This window comes from Theobroma umbraticum, unplaced genomic scaffold, assembly GCF_002168275.2.
Source record: "Theobroma umbraticum cultivar Fairchild unplaced genomic scaffold, ASM216827v3 scaffold_1682.0, whole genome shotgun sequence".
In the NCBI taxonomy this organism is placed as follows: Eukaryota; Viridiplantae; Streptophyta; class Magnoliopsida; order Malvales; family Malvaceae; genus Theobroma; species Theobroma umbraticum.
Window position 1 is genome coordinate 450,629 of NW_018397290.1, and position 22,557 is coordinate 473,185.

General features: G+C 38.7%; 5 protein-coding genes across 6 annotated transcripts; 4 read left to right on the forward strand and 1 right to left on the reverse strand.

The window, feature by feature from the left end:
* Positions 1–1,906: 1,906 nt before the first annotated feature.
* On the forward strand, positions 1,907–4,199 carry LOC149526222 (zinc transporter 1-like). Its single transcript, XM_089785683.1, has 3 exons — positions 1,907–2,554; positions 3,117–3,266; positions 3,694–4,199. Exons 1-3 carry the CDS (start codon positions 1,937–1,939, stop codon positions 3,997–3,999), a joined length of 1,074 nt encoding a protein of 357 aa, XP_089641809.1. The 5' UTR covers positions 1,907–1,936; the 3' UTR covers positions 4,000–4,199.
* Positions 4,200–5,066: 867 nt separating this feature from the next.
* On the forward strand, positions 5,067–9,464 carry SUF4 (zinc finger (C2H2 type) family protein). 2 transcript variants are annotated; one of them, XM_089785692.1, is made up of 8 exons: positions 5,067–5,420; positions 5,793–5,893; positions 6,438–6,564; positions 6,930–7,324; positions 8,070–8,224; positions 8,321–8,374; positions 8,869–8,946; positions 9,076–9,464. In XM_089785692.1, exons 1-8 carry the CDS (start codon positions 5,227–5,229, stop codon positions 9,145–9,147), a joined length of 1,176 nt encoding a protein of 391 aa, XP_089641818.1. In that variant the 5' UTR covers positions 5,067–5,226; the 3' UTR covers positions 9,148–9,464. The 2 variants fall into 2 exon arrangements, with proteins under 2 accessions (XP_089641818.1, XP_021300281.1); XM_021444606.2 differs by lacking the exon at positions 8,869–8,946 and having other exon boundaries at positions 5,068–5,420.
* A 295-nt stretch (positions 9,465–9,759) lies between these two features.
* Positions 9,760–14,205, forward strand: LOC110428674 (GTP-binding family protein). The gene is made up of 8 exons (XM_021444570.2): positions 9,760–10,447; positions 10,543–10,632; positions 11,097–11,242; positions 12,102–12,260; positions 12,365–12,431; positions 13,019–13,126; positions 13,327–13,466; positions 13,737–14,205. Exons 1-8 carry the CDS (start codon positions 9,992–9,994, stop codon positions 13,822–13,824), a joined length of 1,254 nt encoding a protein of 417 aa, XP_021300245.1. The 5' UTR covers positions 9,760–9,991; the 3' UTR covers positions 13,825–14,205.
* A 244-nt stretch (positions 14,206–14,449) lies between these two features.
* Positions 14,450–16,630, reverse strand: UFO (F-box family protein). The gene has a single exon (XM_021444614.1). It carries the CDS (start codon positions 15,898–15,900, stop codon positions 14,593–14,595), a length of 1,308 nt encoding a protein of 435 aa, XP_021300289.1. The 5' UTR covers positions 15,901–16,630; the 3' UTR covers positions 14,450–14,592.
* A 3,528-nt stretch (positions 16,631–20,158) lies between these two features.
* On the forward strand, positions 20,159–22,303 carry LOC110428630 (UDP-glycosyltransferase 43-like). The gene has a single exon (XM_021444513.1). The coding sequence runs from the start codon at positions 20,327–20,329 to the stop codon at positions 21,824–21,826; it is 1,500 nt and encodes a 499-aa protein (XP_021300188.1). The 5' UTR covers positions 20,159–20,326; the 3' UTR covers positions 21,827–22,303.
* Positions 22,304–22,557: the final 254 nt, after the last annotated feature.

The window sequence follows — 22,557 nt, forward strand, 5'->3', positions numbered from 1 at the left end:
ATCACTATTAGAGGCTGCACAATGATTCCTTGGACAGCTTTAGTTTGCAACAATCGGGCTGAGGTGATTGAGCTTTTTAAAGACTGATTTGATGGCTTAACAACTAATTCATCAACCTTAGTTATTTAGATAAAGTGATATGATCATGTACTTTTATTTTTAATTTAATTTTGTACTTCATTTGGCATGGAAGAGATCCTAAGAGGGTGAGGCATAATTTAATTTTTAAATTTATTTTGATGCATTTTATTTGTATTTGATGCATGATCAGCCCTCACCCAACACTAGCCACTAGAGCATTCTCAATTGAATCATCAATCCTAATTGCTCTTCTTTGTTCTTGAGCTAATAATGCATTTGTAAGTTTTATCATTAAAATCCGAGACAAGTCTTTAGAATTCTTTAAGCAAGATATTTTTGCCTCAATTTTTTCAGGAAGACTAACCAAGATTTTGTTTACTACCCTCCTTTCACTAAAATCCTCTCCCAACAAGCTCAACTAATTTACCACTTTCATGACCTTTTCTATATAGTCCTTAATACTCTCATCTTCTCATTCTCAAAACCTTGAATTCTCTCAACAAGTTTAGTATCTGAATTTGTCTTATTCTATCACTACCCGTCAGACTCTTCTTTAAGTTTATCCTAAACATTCTGGTAAAGATAGAATAAAAAACTGTTAAGTGTAAGTAAGACATAGCTTTATACCTCTTATCTACTTCCTCATATTTAAGCAAGAGTTGGATTTACTTGCCTCTGGACTGGAGTTTCTCCTCCAACTTCAATTACTTCTTAAAGATCAAACGCTCTAAGATACACCTTCATTTTGATTGACCAAATTGAGTAATTTTCTCCTAAGAAAATCGGAGAAATTGAAGCATTGTAGCTGCATGAAGCCATAGCTCGATCAACATTGATTTGAAGACCAAATTGCCAAAAACAACAATAAAAAAAAGACAACTGAAAACTAAATGGTTTTGGTCCCTCAAGAACTTGAACGCTCCAATACCATGTTGTAAAACCTTTGAAACATTTCTTGAACTGCAAAACAGAGAAAGAAATGATCAAAGAAAATAAACTGTAAAATTGGTTATCATCTTCGTTAGTCAATTCTCAAGACAGTCTTGGCATTTATACAGTAAAGCTCACACAACTGACTATTCCTCAAAAATGAGGTTGTTAAGAAACTACCAACAGATTAACAGAAAACTGAAGCTAAAGACTTTGGAAACTAACAGCTAAATGAAGAAGAAACGTCAAAATGACATTTGCCTACACATCTCAACTAAACTTGACTAAACGACTCCATAACTTATCATTTAATCAAACCACAAGTTTACACAAGCAAAGCGATTCGTTTCATTAACTACTAACTCAACTAGCATTTAAACATCATTGCATCAATCGTCTTTCAACAGCATGTCCTTTAGTTAATTTCCCTTCTTGGGATTTTAATTACTAATTAGAATTCTTGACATTCTCATGAATCTGAATGATTAAATTTGGCGAGTTGGACATGCCATAAGATAGCACCCACGATAAGAAAAGAGAGAACAAAAAGTGAAGAAGCAAAACCAAGAGAAAATACATATAATTACTTGGAATTGACTTTTACAAACAAGCACAAGTGGGTTTCTCCAACTCACGCACCAAGAAGTCCTAATCCTAGTCAGTCCTTGTCCAACAATTTAATAAACTAAAGGTGCAAGTCTCGTGTTAATTAATGCCATTACTCATAATGTCGTCATTTAGTCCACCTGCCACACACATGGCATCCCCAAAATCACTCTCATGCACCCTGCATGGCGCTGCATGTCGCCATTTTCAAGAGCTACAAAATGCTACTGCTACTAGTATATATGCAACACCTACCCCTTCTACTTTTAGCAGTAGTCGTGTGGTACAACCTTCCCGATCTCTTTCTCTGTCTGGAGCCATGTGCAAGCTTAAAAATTCCTTTCTCTCTTTTCTCTTTCTTTTGCTTCTTTACCTTCCTGTCCTGGTCTCTGCAGACTGTGCTTGTGGAAACGAGCTGGGAGAAAGTAGCAGTAACAAAACCAAGGCTTTGAAATACAAACTTGTAGCAATATCATCAATCTTGTTTGCCAGTGCTCTAGGGGTTTCTCTCCCGATCTTGGGCAAGAAAATCCCAACTTTTCGACCCGAAAACAATGTTTTCTTTCTGATCAAAGCGTTTGCAGGTGGAGTGATTCTCGCCACTGGCTTCGTTCACATACTTCCTGATGCGTACGAGTCTTTATCTAGCCCTTGCATTGGTGAAAAGCCCTGGGGGGTTTTTCCTTTCACGGGGTTTTTGGCTATGGTTTCTGCTATAGTGACGATGATGATTGACACATTTGCGACTAGTTTCTATAAGAGGTCGCATTTCAACAAGGCTTTGCCGGTGAATGCTGATGAGGAGATGCTAGGGGAGCATGAGGGGCATGTTCATGTTCACACGCATGCCACTCACGGGCATGCTCATGGATCCGCCTTTGTATCAGAGGATTCTGGATCATCTGGTCTCATAATTAGGCTGCGTATTATATCGCAGGTATCCTTTCTATCTCTTCCGCAGGAGGTTATGTTACTGTAGAAATGCACTGAACTTTAACGCTCAAATAAGGAAAAACTCTGTTTTTCCTCTATTCTTTTGTTCTGCATTTCTCACCCTTTCTTTGCTCTATTATTTTTGTTATCACTTTGGGGTTTATTCCAATTACTAACATTTCACTATAAAACACTAGCAACAAAATAAATAAATGCATTTTTGAACAAATTTTTTGTTTATGGGGAAAATCATTTTCCTGCTTTCCTCGGTTCTGAGTCTGAGCCTCCTCTTTTCTTCTTCTTTTATTTGAAACAAGATATCGACGATATAATTAAATGAAAAAGGTTTAGATTGTTCCGTACTGTGTAGGTCTTTCATGGTTTAAAACCATGGGAATAATCTTTCTGGTATTCATAGGTTCCCCTGCCTTCTATATTTACATTGCGTTGCGTGGGAATAATCTTCCATTGCGGGCTGGGCACCCACAAACTAATTCCCACTACGATAATTGTTCTGATTCAAAGGGTATTTAAAGAATTAACTTTTATTTACTGTTTTCGTAAAGGTGTTAGAGGTGGGGATCGTAGTTCATTCAGTGATAATTGGGATCGCTTTGGGTGCTTCCCAAACTGCAAAGACAATCAAGCCCCTTGTAGCAGCATTGACTTTCCATCAATTCTTTGAAGGCATGGGACTCGGTGGCTGCATCTCTCAGGTATCTCCTCACTTCACACAGTCCACACATTGTGCATTCCTCTGCCTGCTCTCTGCTGCCCACAATTTTAAATGCCCCACACCCCATACATGTTATAGAAGCAAACAAGACGACTAGGAGAAGGAAGTAGAAGCATGACTTTTGATCGTTTCTGATCGGTTGGGGCCCGACAAGTACGCAATCTGTGCAGTCTTTTTGGAAAGCAGAGAGCATTTACTTACTGTTGAGAGTGGTGTTGTGGAATGTAGTTGCAGAAGAAAGTGAAACCTGACAAATTATTATTATATCCAGCACATCGGCCGTTAGATGATCACCATGAAAATCTCTTAGTCTTCTTGTAGTTATTGTTGACTATGTGGCTAAGGGGTCTCCTGCAAATATGGGTCCAAGCTAGCACTTTTGGTTTATGAATGAATATCTTGTGCAGGCAAAATTCAAGGCCCGTGCCATTGGAATCATGTTACTTTTCTTCTCCTTCACGACCCCAATGGGAATTGCGTTCGGCATGGGCATATCGAAGATTTACAATGAGAATAGCTCCAAAGCTGTGGTGGTGGAAGGAATCTTCAACTCCCTTTCAGCTGGAATCTTGATTTACATGTCTCTTGTTGACCTGCTGGCTGCAGATTTCATGAACCCCAGAATGCAAAGCAGTATAAAACTGCAGCTTGGATCTAATCTTTCGGTTCTTCTGGGGGCAGCGTGCATGTCACTCTTAGCCAAATGGTCCTGACTGCCTCATCCATGAATAAAACACATTTTGTAACCATCCTTTCCCTTTTTGTACCAAACATGGTATCTGTTCTTCCTTGTCTGTTGCTTGAAAAAGTGATCGCACATCAATGGAGGAACAAATGCCTTAATTTCAGTGTCCAGTCATTGTGAGACTGGGAACCATATCTCAGTGCCATGGCTTTTGGATTCAACAAAGGGTCTTTTGGTTCTTCCTAAGATATCATTTGCTTTCTTGTATGCTTTTCGTCTCCAAAATGAAGGGCTCAAATTGCATGACAATGACATAAATTCTCGACAACAGGCAAATTAATTATTCATTCCCTATCAGCATGTTGATTTTGTCAGATTAATCAACATAGATTTTGCCCTTTAATCTCTTAGGTTGCATGCAAAGATAAAAAATGTGCTTTTACACATAAAAAGCATACTAATAAACATATTTATGTTTATACACGTCATATTTTGAATAATGATATTTAATGGAACCATTTAGATGGGGCAAATAATTAAATTTATATTTCCTATAAAAAGTTTTTCCAATAATTGTAAAATTTTTGAATCTAAATTGGCATGAAATTTATATTGATATTACAATGATGAATGAATAAGATTATTTTTATACCGTCAGCATGATTTTTTTTTTCATTTTTAAATGTCTAATACTTTCATTTTTTTATATTACAAATTTGTTTTTCATAATTTTTTTTACTTTTGGATATTAAAAAGTATTAAACACCTATATTATATATATATATAGTCTAATTTTAATGTAAAACACATCAATCTCAAATTTCATGAAAATTAAGTGATTCTTAGTATTTATTTCATTTAATTAATTAAAGAGGAAAGAGAGAGATGAATTGGGCTTGTGAGGCCCAACAAACTATCAAAAGTTGGGGTAATGGCTGTGGATTTTGCTGGGCCTTCAATTATAAAATCCAGTCCAAAGGAGAGCTGACGTGGATCCCACAAGCTAAGCGCCTAGCTAGTAAGCGCTGCGTTATGGGAACTCCTTAGACAGACGTGGCATGCACACCCAAGCCAAATATCAATAAAGGGCGCCAGCCAGAAGCAAGCCGCCCAGGGTCAATAACCGAAAGATTAAATTAAAAATTAAGAAAAATCGCAGATCAGAGAGGAAAAAAGGAAGAAGAAGAAGAAGAAGGAGAAGAAACCCTAATCGGCGAGGAGAGGGAGAGAGAGAGAGCACGAAAGCCAGAGGAAAATGGGGAAGAAGAAGAAGAGAGTATCGTCCAAGGTATGGTGCTACTATTGCGACAGAGAATTCGACGACGAGAAGATCCTGGTGCAGCACCAAAAGGCTAAGCACTTCAAGTGCCACGTCTGTCACAAGAAGCTCTCCACCGCCGGTGGTATGGCCATCCACGTTCTCCAGGTTCACAAGGAGTCCGTCACCAAGTATCTCCCTTTCCCCTATTCCTTGCCTCTCTATATCTTTCATCTTTTACCTTTGTTAAGTCTTGCTGTTCGGCGTTTTCCTTTTGGTTTTGTGGGGGTTGGCTGAAAAGTGGTTTTGAATAGTCATTCCGGGAAGAGAGCAAGTAATTTCAAAAGACATAAAGAAGATGACTAGCCTCTTTCAAATTATTGGCTGACCTTGCTTGTGAAAATTTTCTAGGAATTTTTATTACCTCTTTAAGTCTTAAGCGTTTGATTTATTCACCTGCAGTTATCAATCTCAATTTTGAAAAGCTGTTCATCTGTGAACCTGCTATTTTTTTTTTCTGTCAATGACCTTTGCAGTACACTGACACAGTAATTCGTTTATAGGGTTCCCAATGCTAAACCTGGCAGAGAATCGACTGACATTGAAATTTATGGAATGCAAGGAATACCACCTGATGTACTGGCTGCCCACTACGGGGAAGACGGTGTGTGTTTGGATATACTATCATTTATAACCATGTTCCTCGTTAAATGATGATAGCTTGAGTGGTTTCTCACAAACATATAAAGTAGTATGTGTTTATGTACCTTTGCACAATTAGATGCCACTGATTGAGCAAAAAGTGGCGGCATGGTGGAGTTTTTTTTTTTTTTTTTAAATATCATTAGCATTTTTACAGTTCAATAAAATGAAGGACACGTTTTAAAGTTGAATAGGGATACAAGGTTTTGTATATGAAGAAAAAAAAAATGGGGATATTGGTTTGCTCTAAGATGAGTGAAATCTCTTTGTGGGCAGAAGTGATGTGAAGAAAACAAGGTTTGCAGTTTTCTGCAATTTTATGAATTTTCCTTTATGTCAAATAGTATATTATTGCAGATGTTATCTATGTACTTATGCTTAGAGTGTTCACAGAGTATTTGTTATTTTAAATTAACAAGTTTGCCGCTGTTGCATATTGACGTTATGAGATTATATTTGTTTTTATGTCTACTTCCTAAATCATAAAATATCAAAATTTCTTGCAGAAGAAGAGGCCCCTTCAAAAGCAGCGAAAGTGGATATTCCATCTACTCAGCTTGTGGGAGGATTGGTGCCAGGGCCACTTGGTGTTGGATATCCTCCTCAATCAACTTTAGGAGCAGTGCCGCCAGTGTATGGTCTCTTATACTAGCAAATTTTGTTCCATTTATTGTATGGCCTATCGGTTTTGAAATATGCTTGTTGGAAACTTAGAATTTGGCATTATGTAAGAATAATAGGCTTCTTTCTGTCATCATTTGTTTGATTTTGATGCATTTTTCATGTGTACATATGCATCTCTCATCATGCAACGTTTTAGTTTGCATTCATAAGGATACCAATTATCCTGAAAAGTTGTTAACATTGATCATCGGTAATAGCAAAATTGATGAGTTTGCATTCATAAGGATATCAATCATCCTGAAAGTTGTTAACATTGTTCATCGGTAATAGCAAAATTGACGAATAACTTTTCTCTTGGTGGTTGTTTGCCTCAGTTACAGTGCTGCAGTGCCTGTACCTCCTACTGGTTGGGCAGTTCCTCCTCGTCCACAGCCTTGGTTCCCACAGCATCCGGCAGTTTCAGTTCCTCCGTCGGCTCCTATGGGATATGTGCAGCAGCCATTATTTCCAGTGCAAGGTGTGAGGCCTACTTTGCCAGTGGTTTCAACATCACCTGCAGTCCAACCTTCACAAATTGCTCCACCTGGATTGTCAACATCAACACCTCTACTTCCTGTATCCCAACCCTTGTTCCCTGTTGTCAATGACAATGTACCTACACAGAGCTCACCATTTTCTGCTTCTTTGCCAACAAGTGTTCAACCAAGCACTACTGCAGAAGTTAAAGGCTCAATTGAAGTACATTCGAGTGTTAATACTTCTGTGCCAGGTAGCTACCATACTGCTAATATTTCAGGTTTGACTGGTCTCACGACTACAAACAAAAATGGTCTCTATATTGTTAGTTGTCTACAGTGTTACACAACATTTTCTCCCACACAATGTTGATGAGCGGAAAACTTGTTCCTGATAAAATGGAAAGAGAAAAACTTGGCAAAACTATAAAGACCTTAGGAGCAGAATTGCTTTGACTTTTGCAGTCCTTTTTAAGTTTGATGATTCTTTCTGGCCAAATATGTAAAAGCATAACGATATTCTGCCTTTTTTGCTGAAGCACCTTCTTTAGTTATCATTTGTTACACCACCCAAGCACATACGGCAGGTGACGTAGCCTTCGTGACTACCACTGCAAATGTATATACTTTTTGGATTACAATTTACAACTAAAAGCTTCTCTCTTGCTTTCGCAGTATGCAAACATTCAGACCACCACTGCTTATAATAATGGACTTTTCTCGAGTCCTTCATGTTGTTTTTATCATTTTTAAATTACTACTACTTTGCTTTATTGCTTTGCAAAAAGCAAAATTTCTTTCCTCCACAATTGTGTTGCTTTGCTCAGTAGAGTGGATCCCCTTTTTAAATTTTTTAACAAGTTGGATCTTCAATGTCTTTGAGATAATTTTTGTGCTTGCTGTCATTTGCCCCTGCTATTATTCTTCTACTTCAGTTTAAGTTAACTTGCTTTTGTACTACTATTGTAACTTCTATGTTTTCTTTACTTACATTTATAGGTGGAGCTGGAGCCAATTCTCATTCTTATGCCTCTGGTCCAAATACTGGTGGTCCATCAATTGGACCACCCCCTGTCATTGCTAATAAAGCTCCTGCTACACAGCCAGCTGTAAACGAGGTTTATTTAGTTTGGGATGATGAGGCCATGTCCATGGTCAGTTTCTAACTTCTCTTTAAATGCTTATTCTATTTGCTCTTTTCTAGTTGATTGCAAATTCTTACTAAATGGTTTTATTTTAAATACTTGCAGGAAGAGAGAAGAATGTCCTTAGCCAAGTATCAGGTGCATGATGAAACTAGCCAGGTAAGTCATAACTACCTCTCTAGTATGTGAGTTGGTTTGCGCATCTAACCAGATGGGTAGGCTTATGCTTCATGTTTTCAGATTCAGTTGTTTACGCATTGTTACCCATTTGATGAGGTATTTTCATATGAATTTTGTTTTATTTATTCCATATGAAAAAAGAACACAATTTGTGAAGAAGTCATGAGCCCTTTAAGCAAGTATTCCCATTGATTGATGGGCATGCGCTTTTATTTTAAAATATTATTTCCCACTTTGCAAGCAATTGCCTCCAAGTGTTTGGGCGTCAAAGATTCAAGTAGGTATTTACATTATTTTTGTTGGTAGTTGGTAATTACAATTTTGACAAGCTTGCTGCAGTACATTCAAGGATTTCTCCAATCTAGCATTGTACTTAGTTAAGAATGTATGTGATCCTTTAAAATTTGGATATATTCATTGTTGTTCATTCTCCCTATGCTTGATTTGGAAGTGTGGGGTTTGGGTGGAACAAGATGATACCCAACAGATTTTTGCTCAATCGTAGCTTCATTACAATTTATTTTATTGATCGTGAATTCAGGCTTTTCCAGGTCAGCTTCTTTCGTCAAAGTTTGGTATCTTTTGCATAGGACCAAGCTTTAATGTATATCTGTTTTGGGCAACTGATGGATGGTCATGGTTCCTATCTGATCATATTGTCAAATGGATTTTGTTTTCAGATGAGCTCTATTGATGCAGCCATAGACAGAAGGATACTGGAAAGCAGGCTTGCTGGTCGAATGGCATTTTAGTTCCAACCAAGAGGGGAGGAATGCATCTTCAGAAAATTTCATGGATGGATTGGAATGAGGGCCTGGGGTTGCTGCCCCCAATTTCTCATCATTTTTCGGGGTCTGAAAACCTAATGGGATGTGTGATTGTGTTGTATTCTTTGCAAAAGCGAGGCAGAGGGGAGAAGATAGTAATTTTTTTTTAAAAAAAAAAAAAATTCTGAGTTAAAACTCTAAAACTGTTAGGACTTAGCATAAGGATTTTATTCCAAAGTTCCATGCTATGAGGATATTTATATGAGTTTATAATTATAACCATATAATTTTTTTTTTGTCAATTCGGATGTGGTATTTTAAAGTATTGTTTATTGCATTTGGAGGAGGGCAGGCAGGGCCTTGGATAAGTATTTTTCTACTTAATAAAACGCGGATCCATACATGCAGCGGATAGCTTCCTCCAGTTTGTTTACAGGATGATCATTGAATGATGAGTGCACCGTCTTCATCAAGTCAGACGGCCACGGCCACTATGATGACCAGTCATACTTTGGAAAAATAAAAAGTTTATAATTTCGCATCTCATTATTTATATTTTATAAGTTTGTGGCCAAAAAATTAATTTTTATTTTACAAAAAAAAGGGTGAAGAGAAAAGAAGACTGGGCCCAAAAACTCCTCAAGCCTGGGCGATCAAAAGGCCCTAAACCTAAAACCCCTAACTAAAGCCTCCAAAATCGTCGCAGGCGCCCTGCCTGCGAAACACCACACCCGCCACCGCCACCGCAACAGCCAACAGGACGCTTGCAGTTGCAGTGATACCATCAAACCTAATAAACGAATCCAATGCTTAGACCAAACTCCGGAAAATGAAGGCTTTGAGAGCAGCCAGAAGTCTGTCTTCCTCTTATCCTCCCCGTCTACTTGCTCGTTTATACTCAGCCCAACCCCAGCAGCGCCATGATGACTCCGACGAATCCCACCACCAAAACAACACAGACTCTGTCTTCGACAGTGCCCAATTCTCAATCCCCGAAACCCCCTGCAGTGCCCCTCAAGTTCAACAACCCACCTGGGATGTCCTCCATAGGCAAAGAGTTGAACGCCTAGTCTTCAACGAGGCTCTCCACGCGGACAAGTTTAGACAAGAGGAAGAGGAGGCAAGGAGGAGGATTCTTGCAAAGGCGTTGCTTGAGGCTGCCTTGGAGTCCCCAGAGGAGGACGCCGACAATGACCGAGAGGTCAAGGAAGAGGACCAGAAGTCTCTCTCCGTTGGGATAATTGGCGCCCCTAATGCTGGAAAGTCTGCCTTGACTAATTTTATGGTTTGTTCGTTCTACGTTTCTTTTCTTGGGACATTCTCTTAATGTTAATGCATATCACAACTAATTAGTATTATGTTTGTTGTATTTTGTAATAGGTTGGAACGAAGGTTGCTGCTGTGTCACGGAAGACAAACACAACCACTCATGAAGTGCTGGGAGTCATGACTAGAGGGGATACCCAGATTGTATGTTTCCTTTTTTTATTTTTTATCTCTACTACTACTTTACTTTATTTGCCTTTTATGCGCTCCTTCAAACCATCTTATGTCTGACATTTTTATGCTGATATTAACCGAACTTTAGCTAATTTAATTGCAATTAGAAGTGTCTTCACCTCTCTGTTTACTTTTTAATTCATACTATTTTGTGAGATTCACCCTGTTTTACAATAAGACACAATAATATTTGTTCAAGTTTTTTACTTTTAGCAATTTTACAGGCTTTCTCTCTTGTTACTGATACTAAATTTTGATTTCTTCCCACTCTGAAGTATTAATTGAACCTCAGAACATGGGATATGATGTGTCCATGTTTTCTTTTTGGCTCTCCAGGGAGTTAATGTGCGAAAAACCTCTTTTTTACTCTTGCTATGTTGTTATTGTGCTCTATAGGAGTATCATTGTAATAATTTCATGTATGCATTATGCAGTGCTTTTTTGATACCCCTGGACTCATGTTAAATAGCAGTGGATATCTTCACAGAGATATGAAGGTTCGCGTTGAGAGTGCGTGGAGTTCAGTTAATCTATATGATGCACTCATTGTTATTTTTGATGTCCATAGACATCTTACACGGTTAGTGATCTGTTACATTTGATTTTTTGACCTTTGTCTACTTTTGTATTGATTTTTTCCTAGGACATATGGCAACCCTTATTGTTGTTGTGCTTTTGATTTGGTTTATCATTGAGCGTCTCTTTTACTGCACAATACATCTGGTTGTCCATTTAGCTTCATCCCAGGATTTCTAGCCATCCTTCTTTCTAGTTCTTCCCACTCTTTGTTTACTATCCTGCTTCATCTGGAGAGATTTCTGATTGTACAGCCAATTTGATTAACCTTTGGACTTCAGCACATCCTTTATAAGCCAGCGATATTTATAGCTTTTCTTTTACCTTTTCGTTGTCATTGTAGATTGATTTTACTTAGGGAGTTCAACTGAGATCTACCATCAGTTTTTTTGTTATCTAAGCCTATACCACTGGTTTTTATCTTTGTATTGTTTTTCTGAACTTGCTTTGTGAGGAAAGTTCACATGCTTTCTTTCTCCCTGTAACAAATTAGTGGTAGTGGGTGGGTCTGACTTATTCCTAAAAGGATGACTCTGCAAGGTTGGTGGTTTTGATGTTCCAATGTTGACTAGAACTTGAGACTCTTGGCATGAGTGATGAGTGGTTGCATACTATTTCTTGGCTGAGTAGTTGGGTATGCCATGAACATGCCATGAACATGCTTAATGATATCTTAATGATGACATGTTGCTAGTATGCCTAATGCATTTGAAGATGGTCTTTGTGTGTATAAACATGTGTGTAATTTGTTGTGAGTACTGTGACATTTAGTCTTTTTCTTAATGCTTGTCTAATGCTGAGATTATTTCCTCCAATATCTTGATTGCTGATCAGATTATCTTTCTAATGATCTATCCTTATAGACCTGATTCAAGGGTGATAAGATTAATCAAACATATGGGAGCAGAAGCAAATTCTAAACAAAAGCGGATATTATGCATGAATAAGGTTGATTTGGTGGAAAAAAAGAAAGACTTGTTGAAGGTTGCTGAGCAGTTCAAAGATCTTCCTGGCTATGAAAAGTAAGTTTCCCTGCTGAAATAAGAAGGTAGTGGTACTCCTTTTAGAGCATAAACCAAGCATGCTTAAGTTAGCTTCTGATAACTTTCTTTTATTTATTTTTTAGGGTTTTCATGATCTCGGGATTGAAGGGCTCTGGAGTAGGAGATCTTACTAAATATCTGGTGGAACAGGCATGCTTCTATCCTGATTATGCTTCTATTGAAAGTAAAGATATTCAAATAATTTGTCTCCTAGGTCACTTTTGAGGCTTACAGTTTCGTTTCTCTTACCAATTTTGTTTGTCAAAAAGCAGTATTTTTATCTTCTGTTATTAATTTTTCTTATTTAACCTTATTGTTTTCGCAAATTTATATATATATTTTTACTTGAGATTGATTGATGCAGTTGATTTGCTCATGCGGTTATAGTATATTTGTGTCATGTGAACCTTATGTTGTTAGAATATACATGTGTCTTTACTGGATGAACAGCTGATAGGAGGGTAAACATAGCTGGTGGTCATTAGTTACATGGAGCTCTGGTGATCCTTCACCTCTGTATTTACCCACTTTTGGATGCAATTTTACCTTGAGTCTATCGATACAGCAACACTTGTTCTATTAAAAACGTCTTAGCATTAATGCCTTCTTGGTATACTTCTGTAGAATGGTGCAGCTTGCTGAAGGTTTTTTCCTACCATTCTGTCTTCTCTTTCTCTAGAAAGCAGTACAACTTATTAAAGCTCAATGGCTTTGTTTCCTTTTTTTTTTTCCCTTAGGCAGTTAAAAGGCCTTGGGATGAAGATCCTCTCACAATGAGTGAGGAAGTCATGAAGAATATTTCATTGGAAGTTGTCCGGGAAAGGTTACTAGATCATGTGCATCAGGTAAAACTTGGGTGGTTCTGTCTATGCATTGCCTTTTGGTTCATATTTTGTTCTCTCTCTCTCTCTCTCTCTCTCTCTCTCTTGAATGGTTTTTCATTTTCCTATTCTTTCACCTTTCCATTTGAGGGGCAGGGTTGGTTAAGAGGTGAGGAGTTCTCTAATCATCAAGATCAAAATAAGGACTACCCTCTTTGTTGCAGGAAATCCCATATGGTATTGACCACTGTTTGGTAGACTGGAAGGAATTACGAGATGGATCTCTGAGAATTGAGCAGCACTTCATTACTAACAAACTAAGCCAGCGAAAGATTCTTGTGGGGAAGAATGGTTCTAAAATAGGGTAAGCTAGTTCTCTCTTTCAAGATTTAATTTCTTGTCATGGTTCCACTGTTTTTTCAATCATGAGCAACGCCACATCTCTCTGAAATTTTACTCCTTGAGGTTCTAAGGGATTAATTCTAGTTACGGCTGGGAACCTCATAGGGATTTAATTTTAGCTTGTTACTATGGAGTTTTATTTTCGTTCCTACACTTCTGATGTAATATCTGGTATTGGGTGTTTGCCTATGCAATCTCACCAAAAGAAAACTTATTTTTGATATAAACGCAGGAGAATAGGGATTGAAGCGAATGAAGAGCTAAGGTCTATCTTCAAAAGGGATGTGCATCTCATGCTTCAGGTTAGACTTAAAACATAAGTTCCATAAAAATTTAATCAAATGTCAAGGACTGGACACTTGCTGCCATACCATCTGATGTGTATATAAAAAGGGTGCCCAATGTACCAGTACCAAAATTTACCTTGGGTCTTATCTGTGTAAGGCCAACATGAAGTCAGCTCTATAGATGATATATTTATATCGGGATGTACAAGTGAGGTAACACAAATGATCAAAATAGCCCTCATTTGCTTGTACAATCTCCATAATTTTCTCTTTCAATGTGCTGATTTTGATGTAAGATTACTTGAATTTGAATTTCCTCTCTTGTAGTCCTACGCGATGGATGTATTTATGTGCCATTACATGAAGCTAAGATGAGGCTTATTCAGCTAATTCATTCAAAAGTACTTAATTTTACGATTATTGTTGTTTTCATAATTTTAAAGATAAGATTGGATGTCCAATAGTAGTTATATTACATATTTTATACGAGTGTTGATGTAAAACTACAGTCTATATTGAGGCAGCTAACATGTCGCATTAAAAACGAGAGAGAGAGAGAGAGAGGCTTGAAAAGTTAGAATATCATACGATTATGTAATACTAGTAAATGGCTGAGTTAACATTTGAGTTGAAGGGTCTCAAATTCACTTACTAACACACCTCTGGCCTGGTATATTAAGAGAAATTTATTCATTCGATGCATTGGACAGAGGAAAGAGCGAAAGCTTCACACACTGCATCTACATACTCTTACTACAAGGGCAGATGGTAAAACGTTACTGCCTTTAGAACAGTCAATCATCATCCATTAAAAGAGGGAAAGGGAAGCGTCAATTGGTCGAGAAGGCTGATAACCGGCGTAGCGAGTCTAGGTTCATAAGCCAAACCATACAATTCGCAACCCTCTCCGTTGTTGTCACAGCCACCGCGAAGGTAAGGGCATGGAGGAATCCACTGCCACCTCTTCCTACAGATGTCAAACAGCAGTGCCTTGTCTGATCCTCGAATCATGATCACGATAAATTCCCCATGCCCAACACAGTTAAAACCATTACCGCCTTCGACTTCTGCAAATTGCATGTATAGTTGCAGAGGCATTCTTTCAATTTCTACCCATGTTGTACCACAAGCTTGCAAGCCCCAAAGTCGCAAACTTTTTGGTACGTTAAGCTTGCTTTTCTCCACAGCTGCGACTAGGATCAGCTTTCCTCTACTCTCCACCAAGCTTGGTGATCGAAGGAATCTTCGCATGGGAGCTTGAATCTTGAACCAGTTATTTGCTGGAATATCATAAGCCAGGACACTGAATGGGCTGTAATTCATGCAATAGAACTTGCCCTCAACATAAACCATTCGACCTGATTCGAGGCTACAAAGCCGCGGCAGGGAAGAAGTGGTGCCCCATATTGAGTAAAACCCACCTGCATCAATATGAAAGCTTTCTGTGGATAGATTCTTGACAGCATAAGGAGAAATCAAGTCATCACCAGCAACTGCGACGGCTATAGATGTGGGGCTAACTGTTAACCCTATAGAAGGAAAGAGACGGGGCCTCAGCGTGGGTGGCAATTGGCTTAAAGTACCAACCAGGGGATTGCATAGAATAAGAGTCTTTGTGCCAGCCTCATCAGAGACCCAGCAAACCAACCCACCAGAGGAAGAAGCTGGAGAGAACCCGGAAGGAACCAAGTTGAAGGAGATGCGGTACCATGCAATGTCGTAAGGGTCAAAGAGGTATCCTTCACAGTTGGTCCTGTTGTCTCCGTTGCCACCACTGCCGGTGTTGTTTCTATAGATGTAGCTCTTCAGTGTCTTGTGCTTGAAGAACAGAAACCAATGGTGGCGTGGTGATATTTGCATATACAATTCCAGGAAACTGCTGGAAAACAAGAGCCCATACCATCTCTTGCATACAGAACGAGCTCGAAAAAAGGCTGGTGGTGGAAGAAATGCGATCACCCGATCAAGCAGCCTTTGTGGTAGTTTGCTCCATATCCTACTGTCCATCCAAGGATTGCTGGTACTGTTGGTGCTAGTAGTACAGCTACTGCCTGTGATAGTGAAAGTGTAGGAAAAAGGTAGCGACATAGATGTGTTGAAAGCATCCATGAGAAGAACTAGCTATTCTTTGTTTTTAGGTTGGACATGGCTGAAACTGATTCTAGTCTTCTCTCTTTTTCTTTTCTTGTTTCTTTTTTCTTTTTGCCTGCAGAATCACAAAGACTAGGATTTACATGCTTTCACGATGAAAGGGTTTGCATTAGTGGCGTGCTGAAACCGATCTTTCCACTTTCGAGTTAAACGAAAGGCTTTGTTGATTTCCACAACAGGTTTGTGAACCGCAATAAGGAAAGGAAAATCTGCGGTTGGTTTTAAGGGACCGTCCTCTTTGGGAATGGAAAAAGTATTGTTTAGGGTATGGTAACAGTAAGAGGCCGCTGCTAGTGCTAACAATCTTCCGGGCTTCTCATTTTCAGTGGAAAAATGGAGAGTAGGGCTTCAAGGAGAAGGTGCTAAAAAGACAACCAACTAATAAAAAGAAACGACATGCTTAATTTCTAGGAAAAGAGAGAGAGAGAGAGAGAGAGAGAGAAAAGCTACTACAAAAACTCATTGAGGGTTGGTTACTCCTTTTGAAGAGTCTCCTTTGCAGGGTTTTCTTGGAATGACATTGTTTTGGATGGGAGACAGGTGTTTATATAGGAAGAATAGAGTTCCTTTTTTCTCTTTTGCTCCTGGTTTCTTTTGTTCCTCTCCTTGGTGAGAGAATGGCAGTGATTCTGATGGTTCTATCTATCAATTCAGTGTTTTCTTGTCAAGGCCGAGGAAGGAAGGACACTGCTGCAGGTAGAGAGATATAGCGTCAAACCGAGTGTCCTTTGCATTGATTATTCACACTACACGAACCCCTTTTTCCAGCTCCACAGACCAGACCATCTCAAACTTATATGTTTCCATTGCACGTCGCTTGGTCATTTTGGGATGAGAAACAAGAGGTAGCAAGTGTGATCATTTTGATCAGGAATAAAATTTCATTGAGCTAGTTACAAGAATAATATTTAGTTTTAATTAAGCATGTCCTTTCCCAAAAAACTTTAAGGAAAATATACTGTATGTATCAATAGTCATGTCCTAACCTATTCTTATACTGTGGTAGTTGTGTTTCACAACCACAAGCATGCATCACCCTCGTCCTCGTCCTCGTCCTAGCAATCGCTGTCTCTGTTATAACCGCTGTCGTATTAGAGTTGGACACAATTAGTGAACATGAACATGAACATGAACTTGAACCTGGTACCTTACCGGCTTATAGTGGGAAAGAATGAGTTAATCTATACATAGCCATAAAAGATATTGAGCAAACTTGATTCTTGACTGTGTTTAAGTAACAAAAAATGGGTTGGGGGGTTGGGGCCTGGCGGGGGGTGAAAGTGGAGAGAGAGAAGAGAGGGAGGGTTGAGACATGATGTGGCAGTGCAGTCTGGTTGACGCAAAAACAATTTGTCAGATCATACGTCCAATCCCATCTCACTCAGTGATGGGTTGTTGCACTGTTTGGCGTGAACCACAAAGACTGCTGCTTCTCACTTTCTCTTTTCTCTGAGTAATAATATTCTCTTTATGTAACACACTTGGCTCTTGTTTGGTTTTGTTATGGGAAGCAAATCTAAGTCAGAACAAAACAGAAACCTCACTCCCACCACTCACTCCCCCCTGGCTGGCTGTCTTGCTTTTGTCAATCTTCTAGTATTATCATTGTCTCAGAATTTGGCCTCCAGAAATGGATGAAGTCTACTGATCAGATTTGGAAATCCTTATCTTCCTTCAAGAAATCTCCTTATTTAGTAAAACAATAGCCCCCTCTTATTTGGAAATTGCGTCTCATTTCAAGCAACCCCTCTTCATCTCAGCTCCATGTCAATCCTCTTGCCTTGGACTTCCTTCCTATGCCCTTTTTCTTTTCTTTTCTTTCTCTCTCCGACTTCCTTGCTGCCTGCTTTGGCCACTTGCCTGTTGCTCTCTTCCCATTTTATTTGCTTTGACTTTGCTCAGAATTTCATGAATTTCCATCCCCCTCCATGCATGCTTCTACACTTTTGACTTTTTTTCTTTCTTTTAATGAAAAGAAGATTCATTTACTCTGTATATCTAATAAGAGAAAATATCCTATCTGTATATATATATATACATATATATATATAAATATATGTTTACATAACTTCGCAATTATTCTAAAAGAGATAATCTTTCAATAATCATTGTTAGTTTGGGCACACCAATACTCTCTTACACTAATCTATTAAGAGAATTCCCAATGTTTTATCATTCTTTAAACTAACACTACAATGCTTGCTTTTAAGACAAACCAACCAACTCTTTTCTCTTCCCTTCCTCTTAATTCTTTTTATCTCCAAGAAAATAGTGATTTTTCCTCCTTTTGACTATGGATGGTTCGCCAATCCACGGCCCGGGATCAATTGTTTAATTAAATCCTGCAATGTCCAATGGGTTTGTTGTTCTTTGGTCGACCAACAAATATATAGAAAAACGTTTATAGTCAGTACAATCATCAAGATATTCAAAGTTTCAAACTAACTAAGCTGGCTAGAATACTAGTACTAGTTATAAATAAATTAGCGATGACGAAGACAGCTTTTGACAAACTCGATTAATTTCTTTGATAAATAATTTCCAAAGATGCTGCGGCATAACTTGTAAGACTTGGACCAGCTTCCTAGGCTTTAATAAACTAATACATCGTGTTTTGTTTAAACAGAACCCAGCTAGACTGCAATCCCTATGGATTTTACCTCATTTGCTTTGATAGATTCATTGCAATAGATCAGCAAGTTCCCCAGGGACAAACTTCAGAGTATAGAGGTGGCAAGCTCCAAGCTGAAGCTCTGATAGCTAACCAATGGTCAGGAGATTGGTTTGGTATTTAATTCTTGTCCAAGATAGGGATGCCAGAGGTTGTGAAAGAAGGCAGGAATGGGTGTGGCGGGTAGACAGATGACCGCCAACATATTTAATTTAATACTGAAAGGTCGCGTAACAACAGGGGAATCTGTAGTTTGCTGTTTCAATGACCATTCAGATATTTTTAAGAGGTATTTTAAAAAATAATCTTTAAAAATAAGATATTTTTAAAAATAATTTATTTTATAATTTTAACTATTTTTAATCAAGTTAGATAAAATTACTCTTAATGAAATTACACGTCAGGATATTATACACCGTGTACAGAAACATGTTACACGTCATGGTTAGGTTGTTACACATCATGTACAAAAACGTGTGACACGTCATGGTTAGATTGTGACACGGTTAGGTTGTTACACGCCATGTAAAAAAACGTGTAACACGCTATGATTAGGGTATTACACGTCATGTACAAAAATATGTTACACTCCATGATTAGGTTGTTACACACCGTGTACAAAAACGTATGACACGTTATGGTTAAGTTGTTATATGCTATGTACAAATATGTTATACGTCATGTTAAAAAAAATACTGTTGTTACACGTCATGTTGAAAAATATTATTGTTACACGTCATATTCAAAAACATTTTGTTACAGTTTAATGCCTAAACTGTTGTTGTTATTTACAAACCAAAACTTCAAATCTTCTCAACTCTCTTTATTTTTTCTTTGTTTTTTTTGACAATTTGACACCGATTAAAGTGTTTCTAACATATTTTTATAAATCAAAATATAAATTTTCTTATCTAAAACACCTATTTTGAGTAAAAATCGAAAAAAAATTTCATTGAAAACCTATGTTTATAAATTTTAAAATTTTGAGTTTATTGGTATTTAGATCTAGAATTGATCCGATTAAAAGCTATTTCAAATATCTGTGATCATTTTTACTGTTTAGTTTTATCTGATATACCTAAAAATCAAATTCTCTAAATATTCATCTACTCAAGTACATCAAAACTATCATTTGGTGTCTTCAAAGTGCTGAAAAGAGAAATCTGAAAGCGGAAGAAAGAAATCGGAAGTATAGAAGACGAATGCCGAAGGGAGAAATCGATAAAATTAAAGAGGGTGGAATGTTGAGAGAGAGAAATCGGAAGCACAAATGAAGAAAAATTGTGATGAATGATTTAATTTATTTAAAATAGTTTCAAAAGTATTTTCGTCAAGTCATGACCAAATATAACTAAAAACAGTTAAATTTATTTTAATTTTAGTTTTAAAATACTTTTATCAATAAAGATTATTCCTCACAATTTTTTCTATTTATTTTTAAATTGTTAAGCCGAAAACGATTCCGAATGAGTGCAAATACTAAAGTTTACGTTATGATAATTTTTCTTTGAGATATGATATAATAAGTAGACTGTCTCAATAGTCAAAGATCGATAGATAAATAAATTGCGCATGATTTAAGATATGGTACAACGTGGTAGGTATGAAATCCAAAGGTGAAGCCGTGAAGGATCTTCCCTTGAAATTATAAGGGAGAGATAGAGACTAAGACATCCAGAGACCTGAGTCCCGACAAAGCAAAGGAACAGCGCCATGAACAAGTTCCATGTGGTGTTCATCGCTACCCCAGGAATAGGGAACCTTGTTCCCACTGTTGAGTTTGCCCGTCACCTCACCAATCACGACCCTCGATTCATCGCCACCATGCTCATGATCGACATGGCAGAAAGACCTATCGTCAACGCCTACATCCAGTCCTGTGTCGCCACAGCCACCAATATTAATTTCATCAACCTCCCTCCCGTGGATCCCCCGTCACTGGACGAGTACCAAACTTCCTTGGGCTACATCTGTCTTCTCATAGCAAAGCACAAACTCCACGTCAAAAATGCAATCGAAGACCTCATGTCAACCGAGTCCCCGTCCGACTCAGAGATGGGTAATATCCGAGTTGCTGGCTTCCTCGTTGACATGTTTTGTACATCTATGATTGATGTGGCAAACGAGCTAGGCATCCCTTGCTATCTTTACTTTGCTTCTCCTGTTAGCTTTTTGGGATTTATGCTTTATTTTCCCACTGTAGACGCCATATTCGCCACTGAGTTTGTTGATTCAGATAGTGGGTTGATGGTCCCAAAAGACTCCGCAGCAGCCAATACGAGTGAGTTAACCATCCCGGGCTTTGCCAACCCCTTACCTCATCTGATGTTGCCCAATAGAGTGTTGTACAGAAAACAGGAAGGTTACTTCTGGTTTCTACACCATGCACGCAGGTACAAGGAGACCAAGGGAATGGTTGTGAACACGTTTCGAGAACTGGAACCGTATGCCATCGACTCTGTTTCTAATGCGAATGGGGATTGGCCTCCCATCTATCCCATTGGTCCAGTTCTTGACCTTGTTGGACCGGCACTGTGGCATCCGGAACGGGCTCAGCACGATAGCATCATGCAGTGGCTCGATAACCAACCTCCTTCATCCGTGGTGTTCTTGTGTTTCGGAAGCATGGGAAGCCTTTGTGGGGCGCAGTTAAGGGAAATAGCAGTGGGACTGGAACGGAGCGGATTCCGATTCTTGTGGTCAATCCGCGAACCGCCCAAAAGGGAACTGGACCTTCCGGGCGAATACAAGAATGGGGAGGGAATTGAGATGCTGCCTCAAGGGTTCGTTGATCGAAGCCGAAGGGCTGGAATTGGGTTGGTTTGCGGATGGGTGCCGCAAGCTGTGATATTGGGCCACCAAGCAACCGGAGGGTTCGTCTCCCATTGTGGATGGAATTCTATCTTGGAGAGTATATGGTATGGTGTTCCAATAGCCACGTGGCCGCTCTATGCAGAGCAGCAAATGAATGCCTTCCAATTGGTGAAGGAGCTAGAACTGGCTGTGGAGATTAGACTGGAGTACAGGGAAGGCAGCGACTTGGTGTCTCCCGAGGAGCTGGAGAGAGCGCTGCGGCGTCTGATGAAGGGCAATGATGAGGTTAGGAGAAAGATGAGGGAAATGAAACAAAAGAGTAGGGCGGCTCTCATGCCAAATGGTTCATCCCACAAATCGCTGGCTTCTCTGATCGAGGAGTTAACCGCAGGGACTTGATGAGCAGTTCATTTCTTTCGACTTCCCACTTCTCATGTATACCAGTTCAATACGTGAAATATTTCACCACCAGGCACCATTCCAATGGTCGATCAGTCCTTTGTTCTTCCAAAAATTCAGAATCGTAAGAATGCGAAAACATAAACTAGTAATAGTAAATAAAAGGGTCGTCTATCACTAGGGGATGGGCCTTGATTTATGTCTGTTTCAGTCAATATTGCCAGAAGTACGATTCCATTGAGTAGCCTCTGTTCTCTTCCCCTAGTATGTGCTGTTTCACCATGCACATCACGATGGTCTGCGTTGTAAATGAAAAATGATCAACCTCCTGCAGTGTTTTCCATGGAAATGATGCCATGCTTTGGTTGGAGGAGGTTTAATTTCCCAATCAAAGCAGCCATTAATTTTTCTTTCCAAGAAAGGTCAGAAAGTTGGTCAAGCTCTCTACATATAATTATATATTGCATGTTTTCACAATTCTTACTGGTAAGTATATTAATAGCCATACAACTAGTTTCATTTCTACAAAACTAAATTGTACATTATAAGCGTCGACTTTCTTCCACTAACCCGGCAATGGTGCCCCAGCATTCTCCACTGCTCTGAAACTGAGTAAACCAACACATACAGACATAAGTGTCTGATAAGAGTTCTCAGAAAATTTCATATACTCAATTTCTGGTGATTTATCTTAAGAGGGTGTCTCTATCCAAGGGCCATTCATTTTATTC

Excerpts from the sequence above, each read along its gene's own strand:
- LOC149526222 (XM_089785683.1), top strand. The coding sequence starts at position 1,937 with ATGTGCAAGCTTAAAAATTCCTTTCTCTCTTTTCTCTTTCTTTTGCTT. Across the intron at positions 2,555-3,116 it reads GGCTGCGTATTATATCGCAG|GTGTTAGAGGTGGGGATCGT; the intron begins GTATCCTTTCTA and ends GTTTTCGTAAAG. Across the intron at positions 3,267-3,693 it reads TCGGTGGCTGCATCTCTCAG|GCAAAATTCAAGGCCCGTGC; the intron begins GTATCTCCTCAC and ends TATCTTGTGCAG.
- SUF4 (XM_089785692.1), top strand. The coding sequence starts at position 5,227 with ATGGGGAAGAAGAAGAAGAGAGTATCGTCCAAGGTATGGTGCTACTAT. Across the intron at positions 5,421-5,792 it reads CACAAGGAGTCCGTCACCAA|GGTTCCCAATGCTAAACCTG; the intron begins GTATCTCCCTTT and ends ATTCGTTTATAG. Across the intron at positions 7,325-8,069 it reads TGTTAATACTTCTGTGCCAG|GTGGAGCTGGAGCCAATTCT; the intron begins GTAGCTACCATA and ends TTACATTTATAG.
- LOC110428674 (XM_021444570.2), top strand. The coding sequence starts at position 9,992 with ATGAAGGCTTTGAGAGCAGCCAGAAGTCTGTCTTCCTCTTATCCTCCC. Across the intron at positions 12,432-13,018 it reads CTAAATATCTGGTGGAACAG|GCAGTTAAAAGGCCTTGGGA; the intron begins GCATGCTTCTAT and ends TTTTTCCCTTAG. Across the intron at positions 13,127-13,326 it reads TACTAGATCATGTGCATCAG|GAAATCCCATATGGTATTGA; the intron begins GTAAAACTTGGG and ends TCTTTGTTGCAG.
- UFO (XM_021444614.1), bottom strand. The coding sequence starts at position 15,900 with ATGGATGCTTTCAACACATCTATGTCGCTACCTTTTTCCTACACTTTC.
- LOC110428630 (XM_021444513.1), top strand. The coding sequence starts at position 20,327 with ATGAACAAGTTCCATGTGGTGTTCATCGCTACCCCAGGAATAGGGAAC.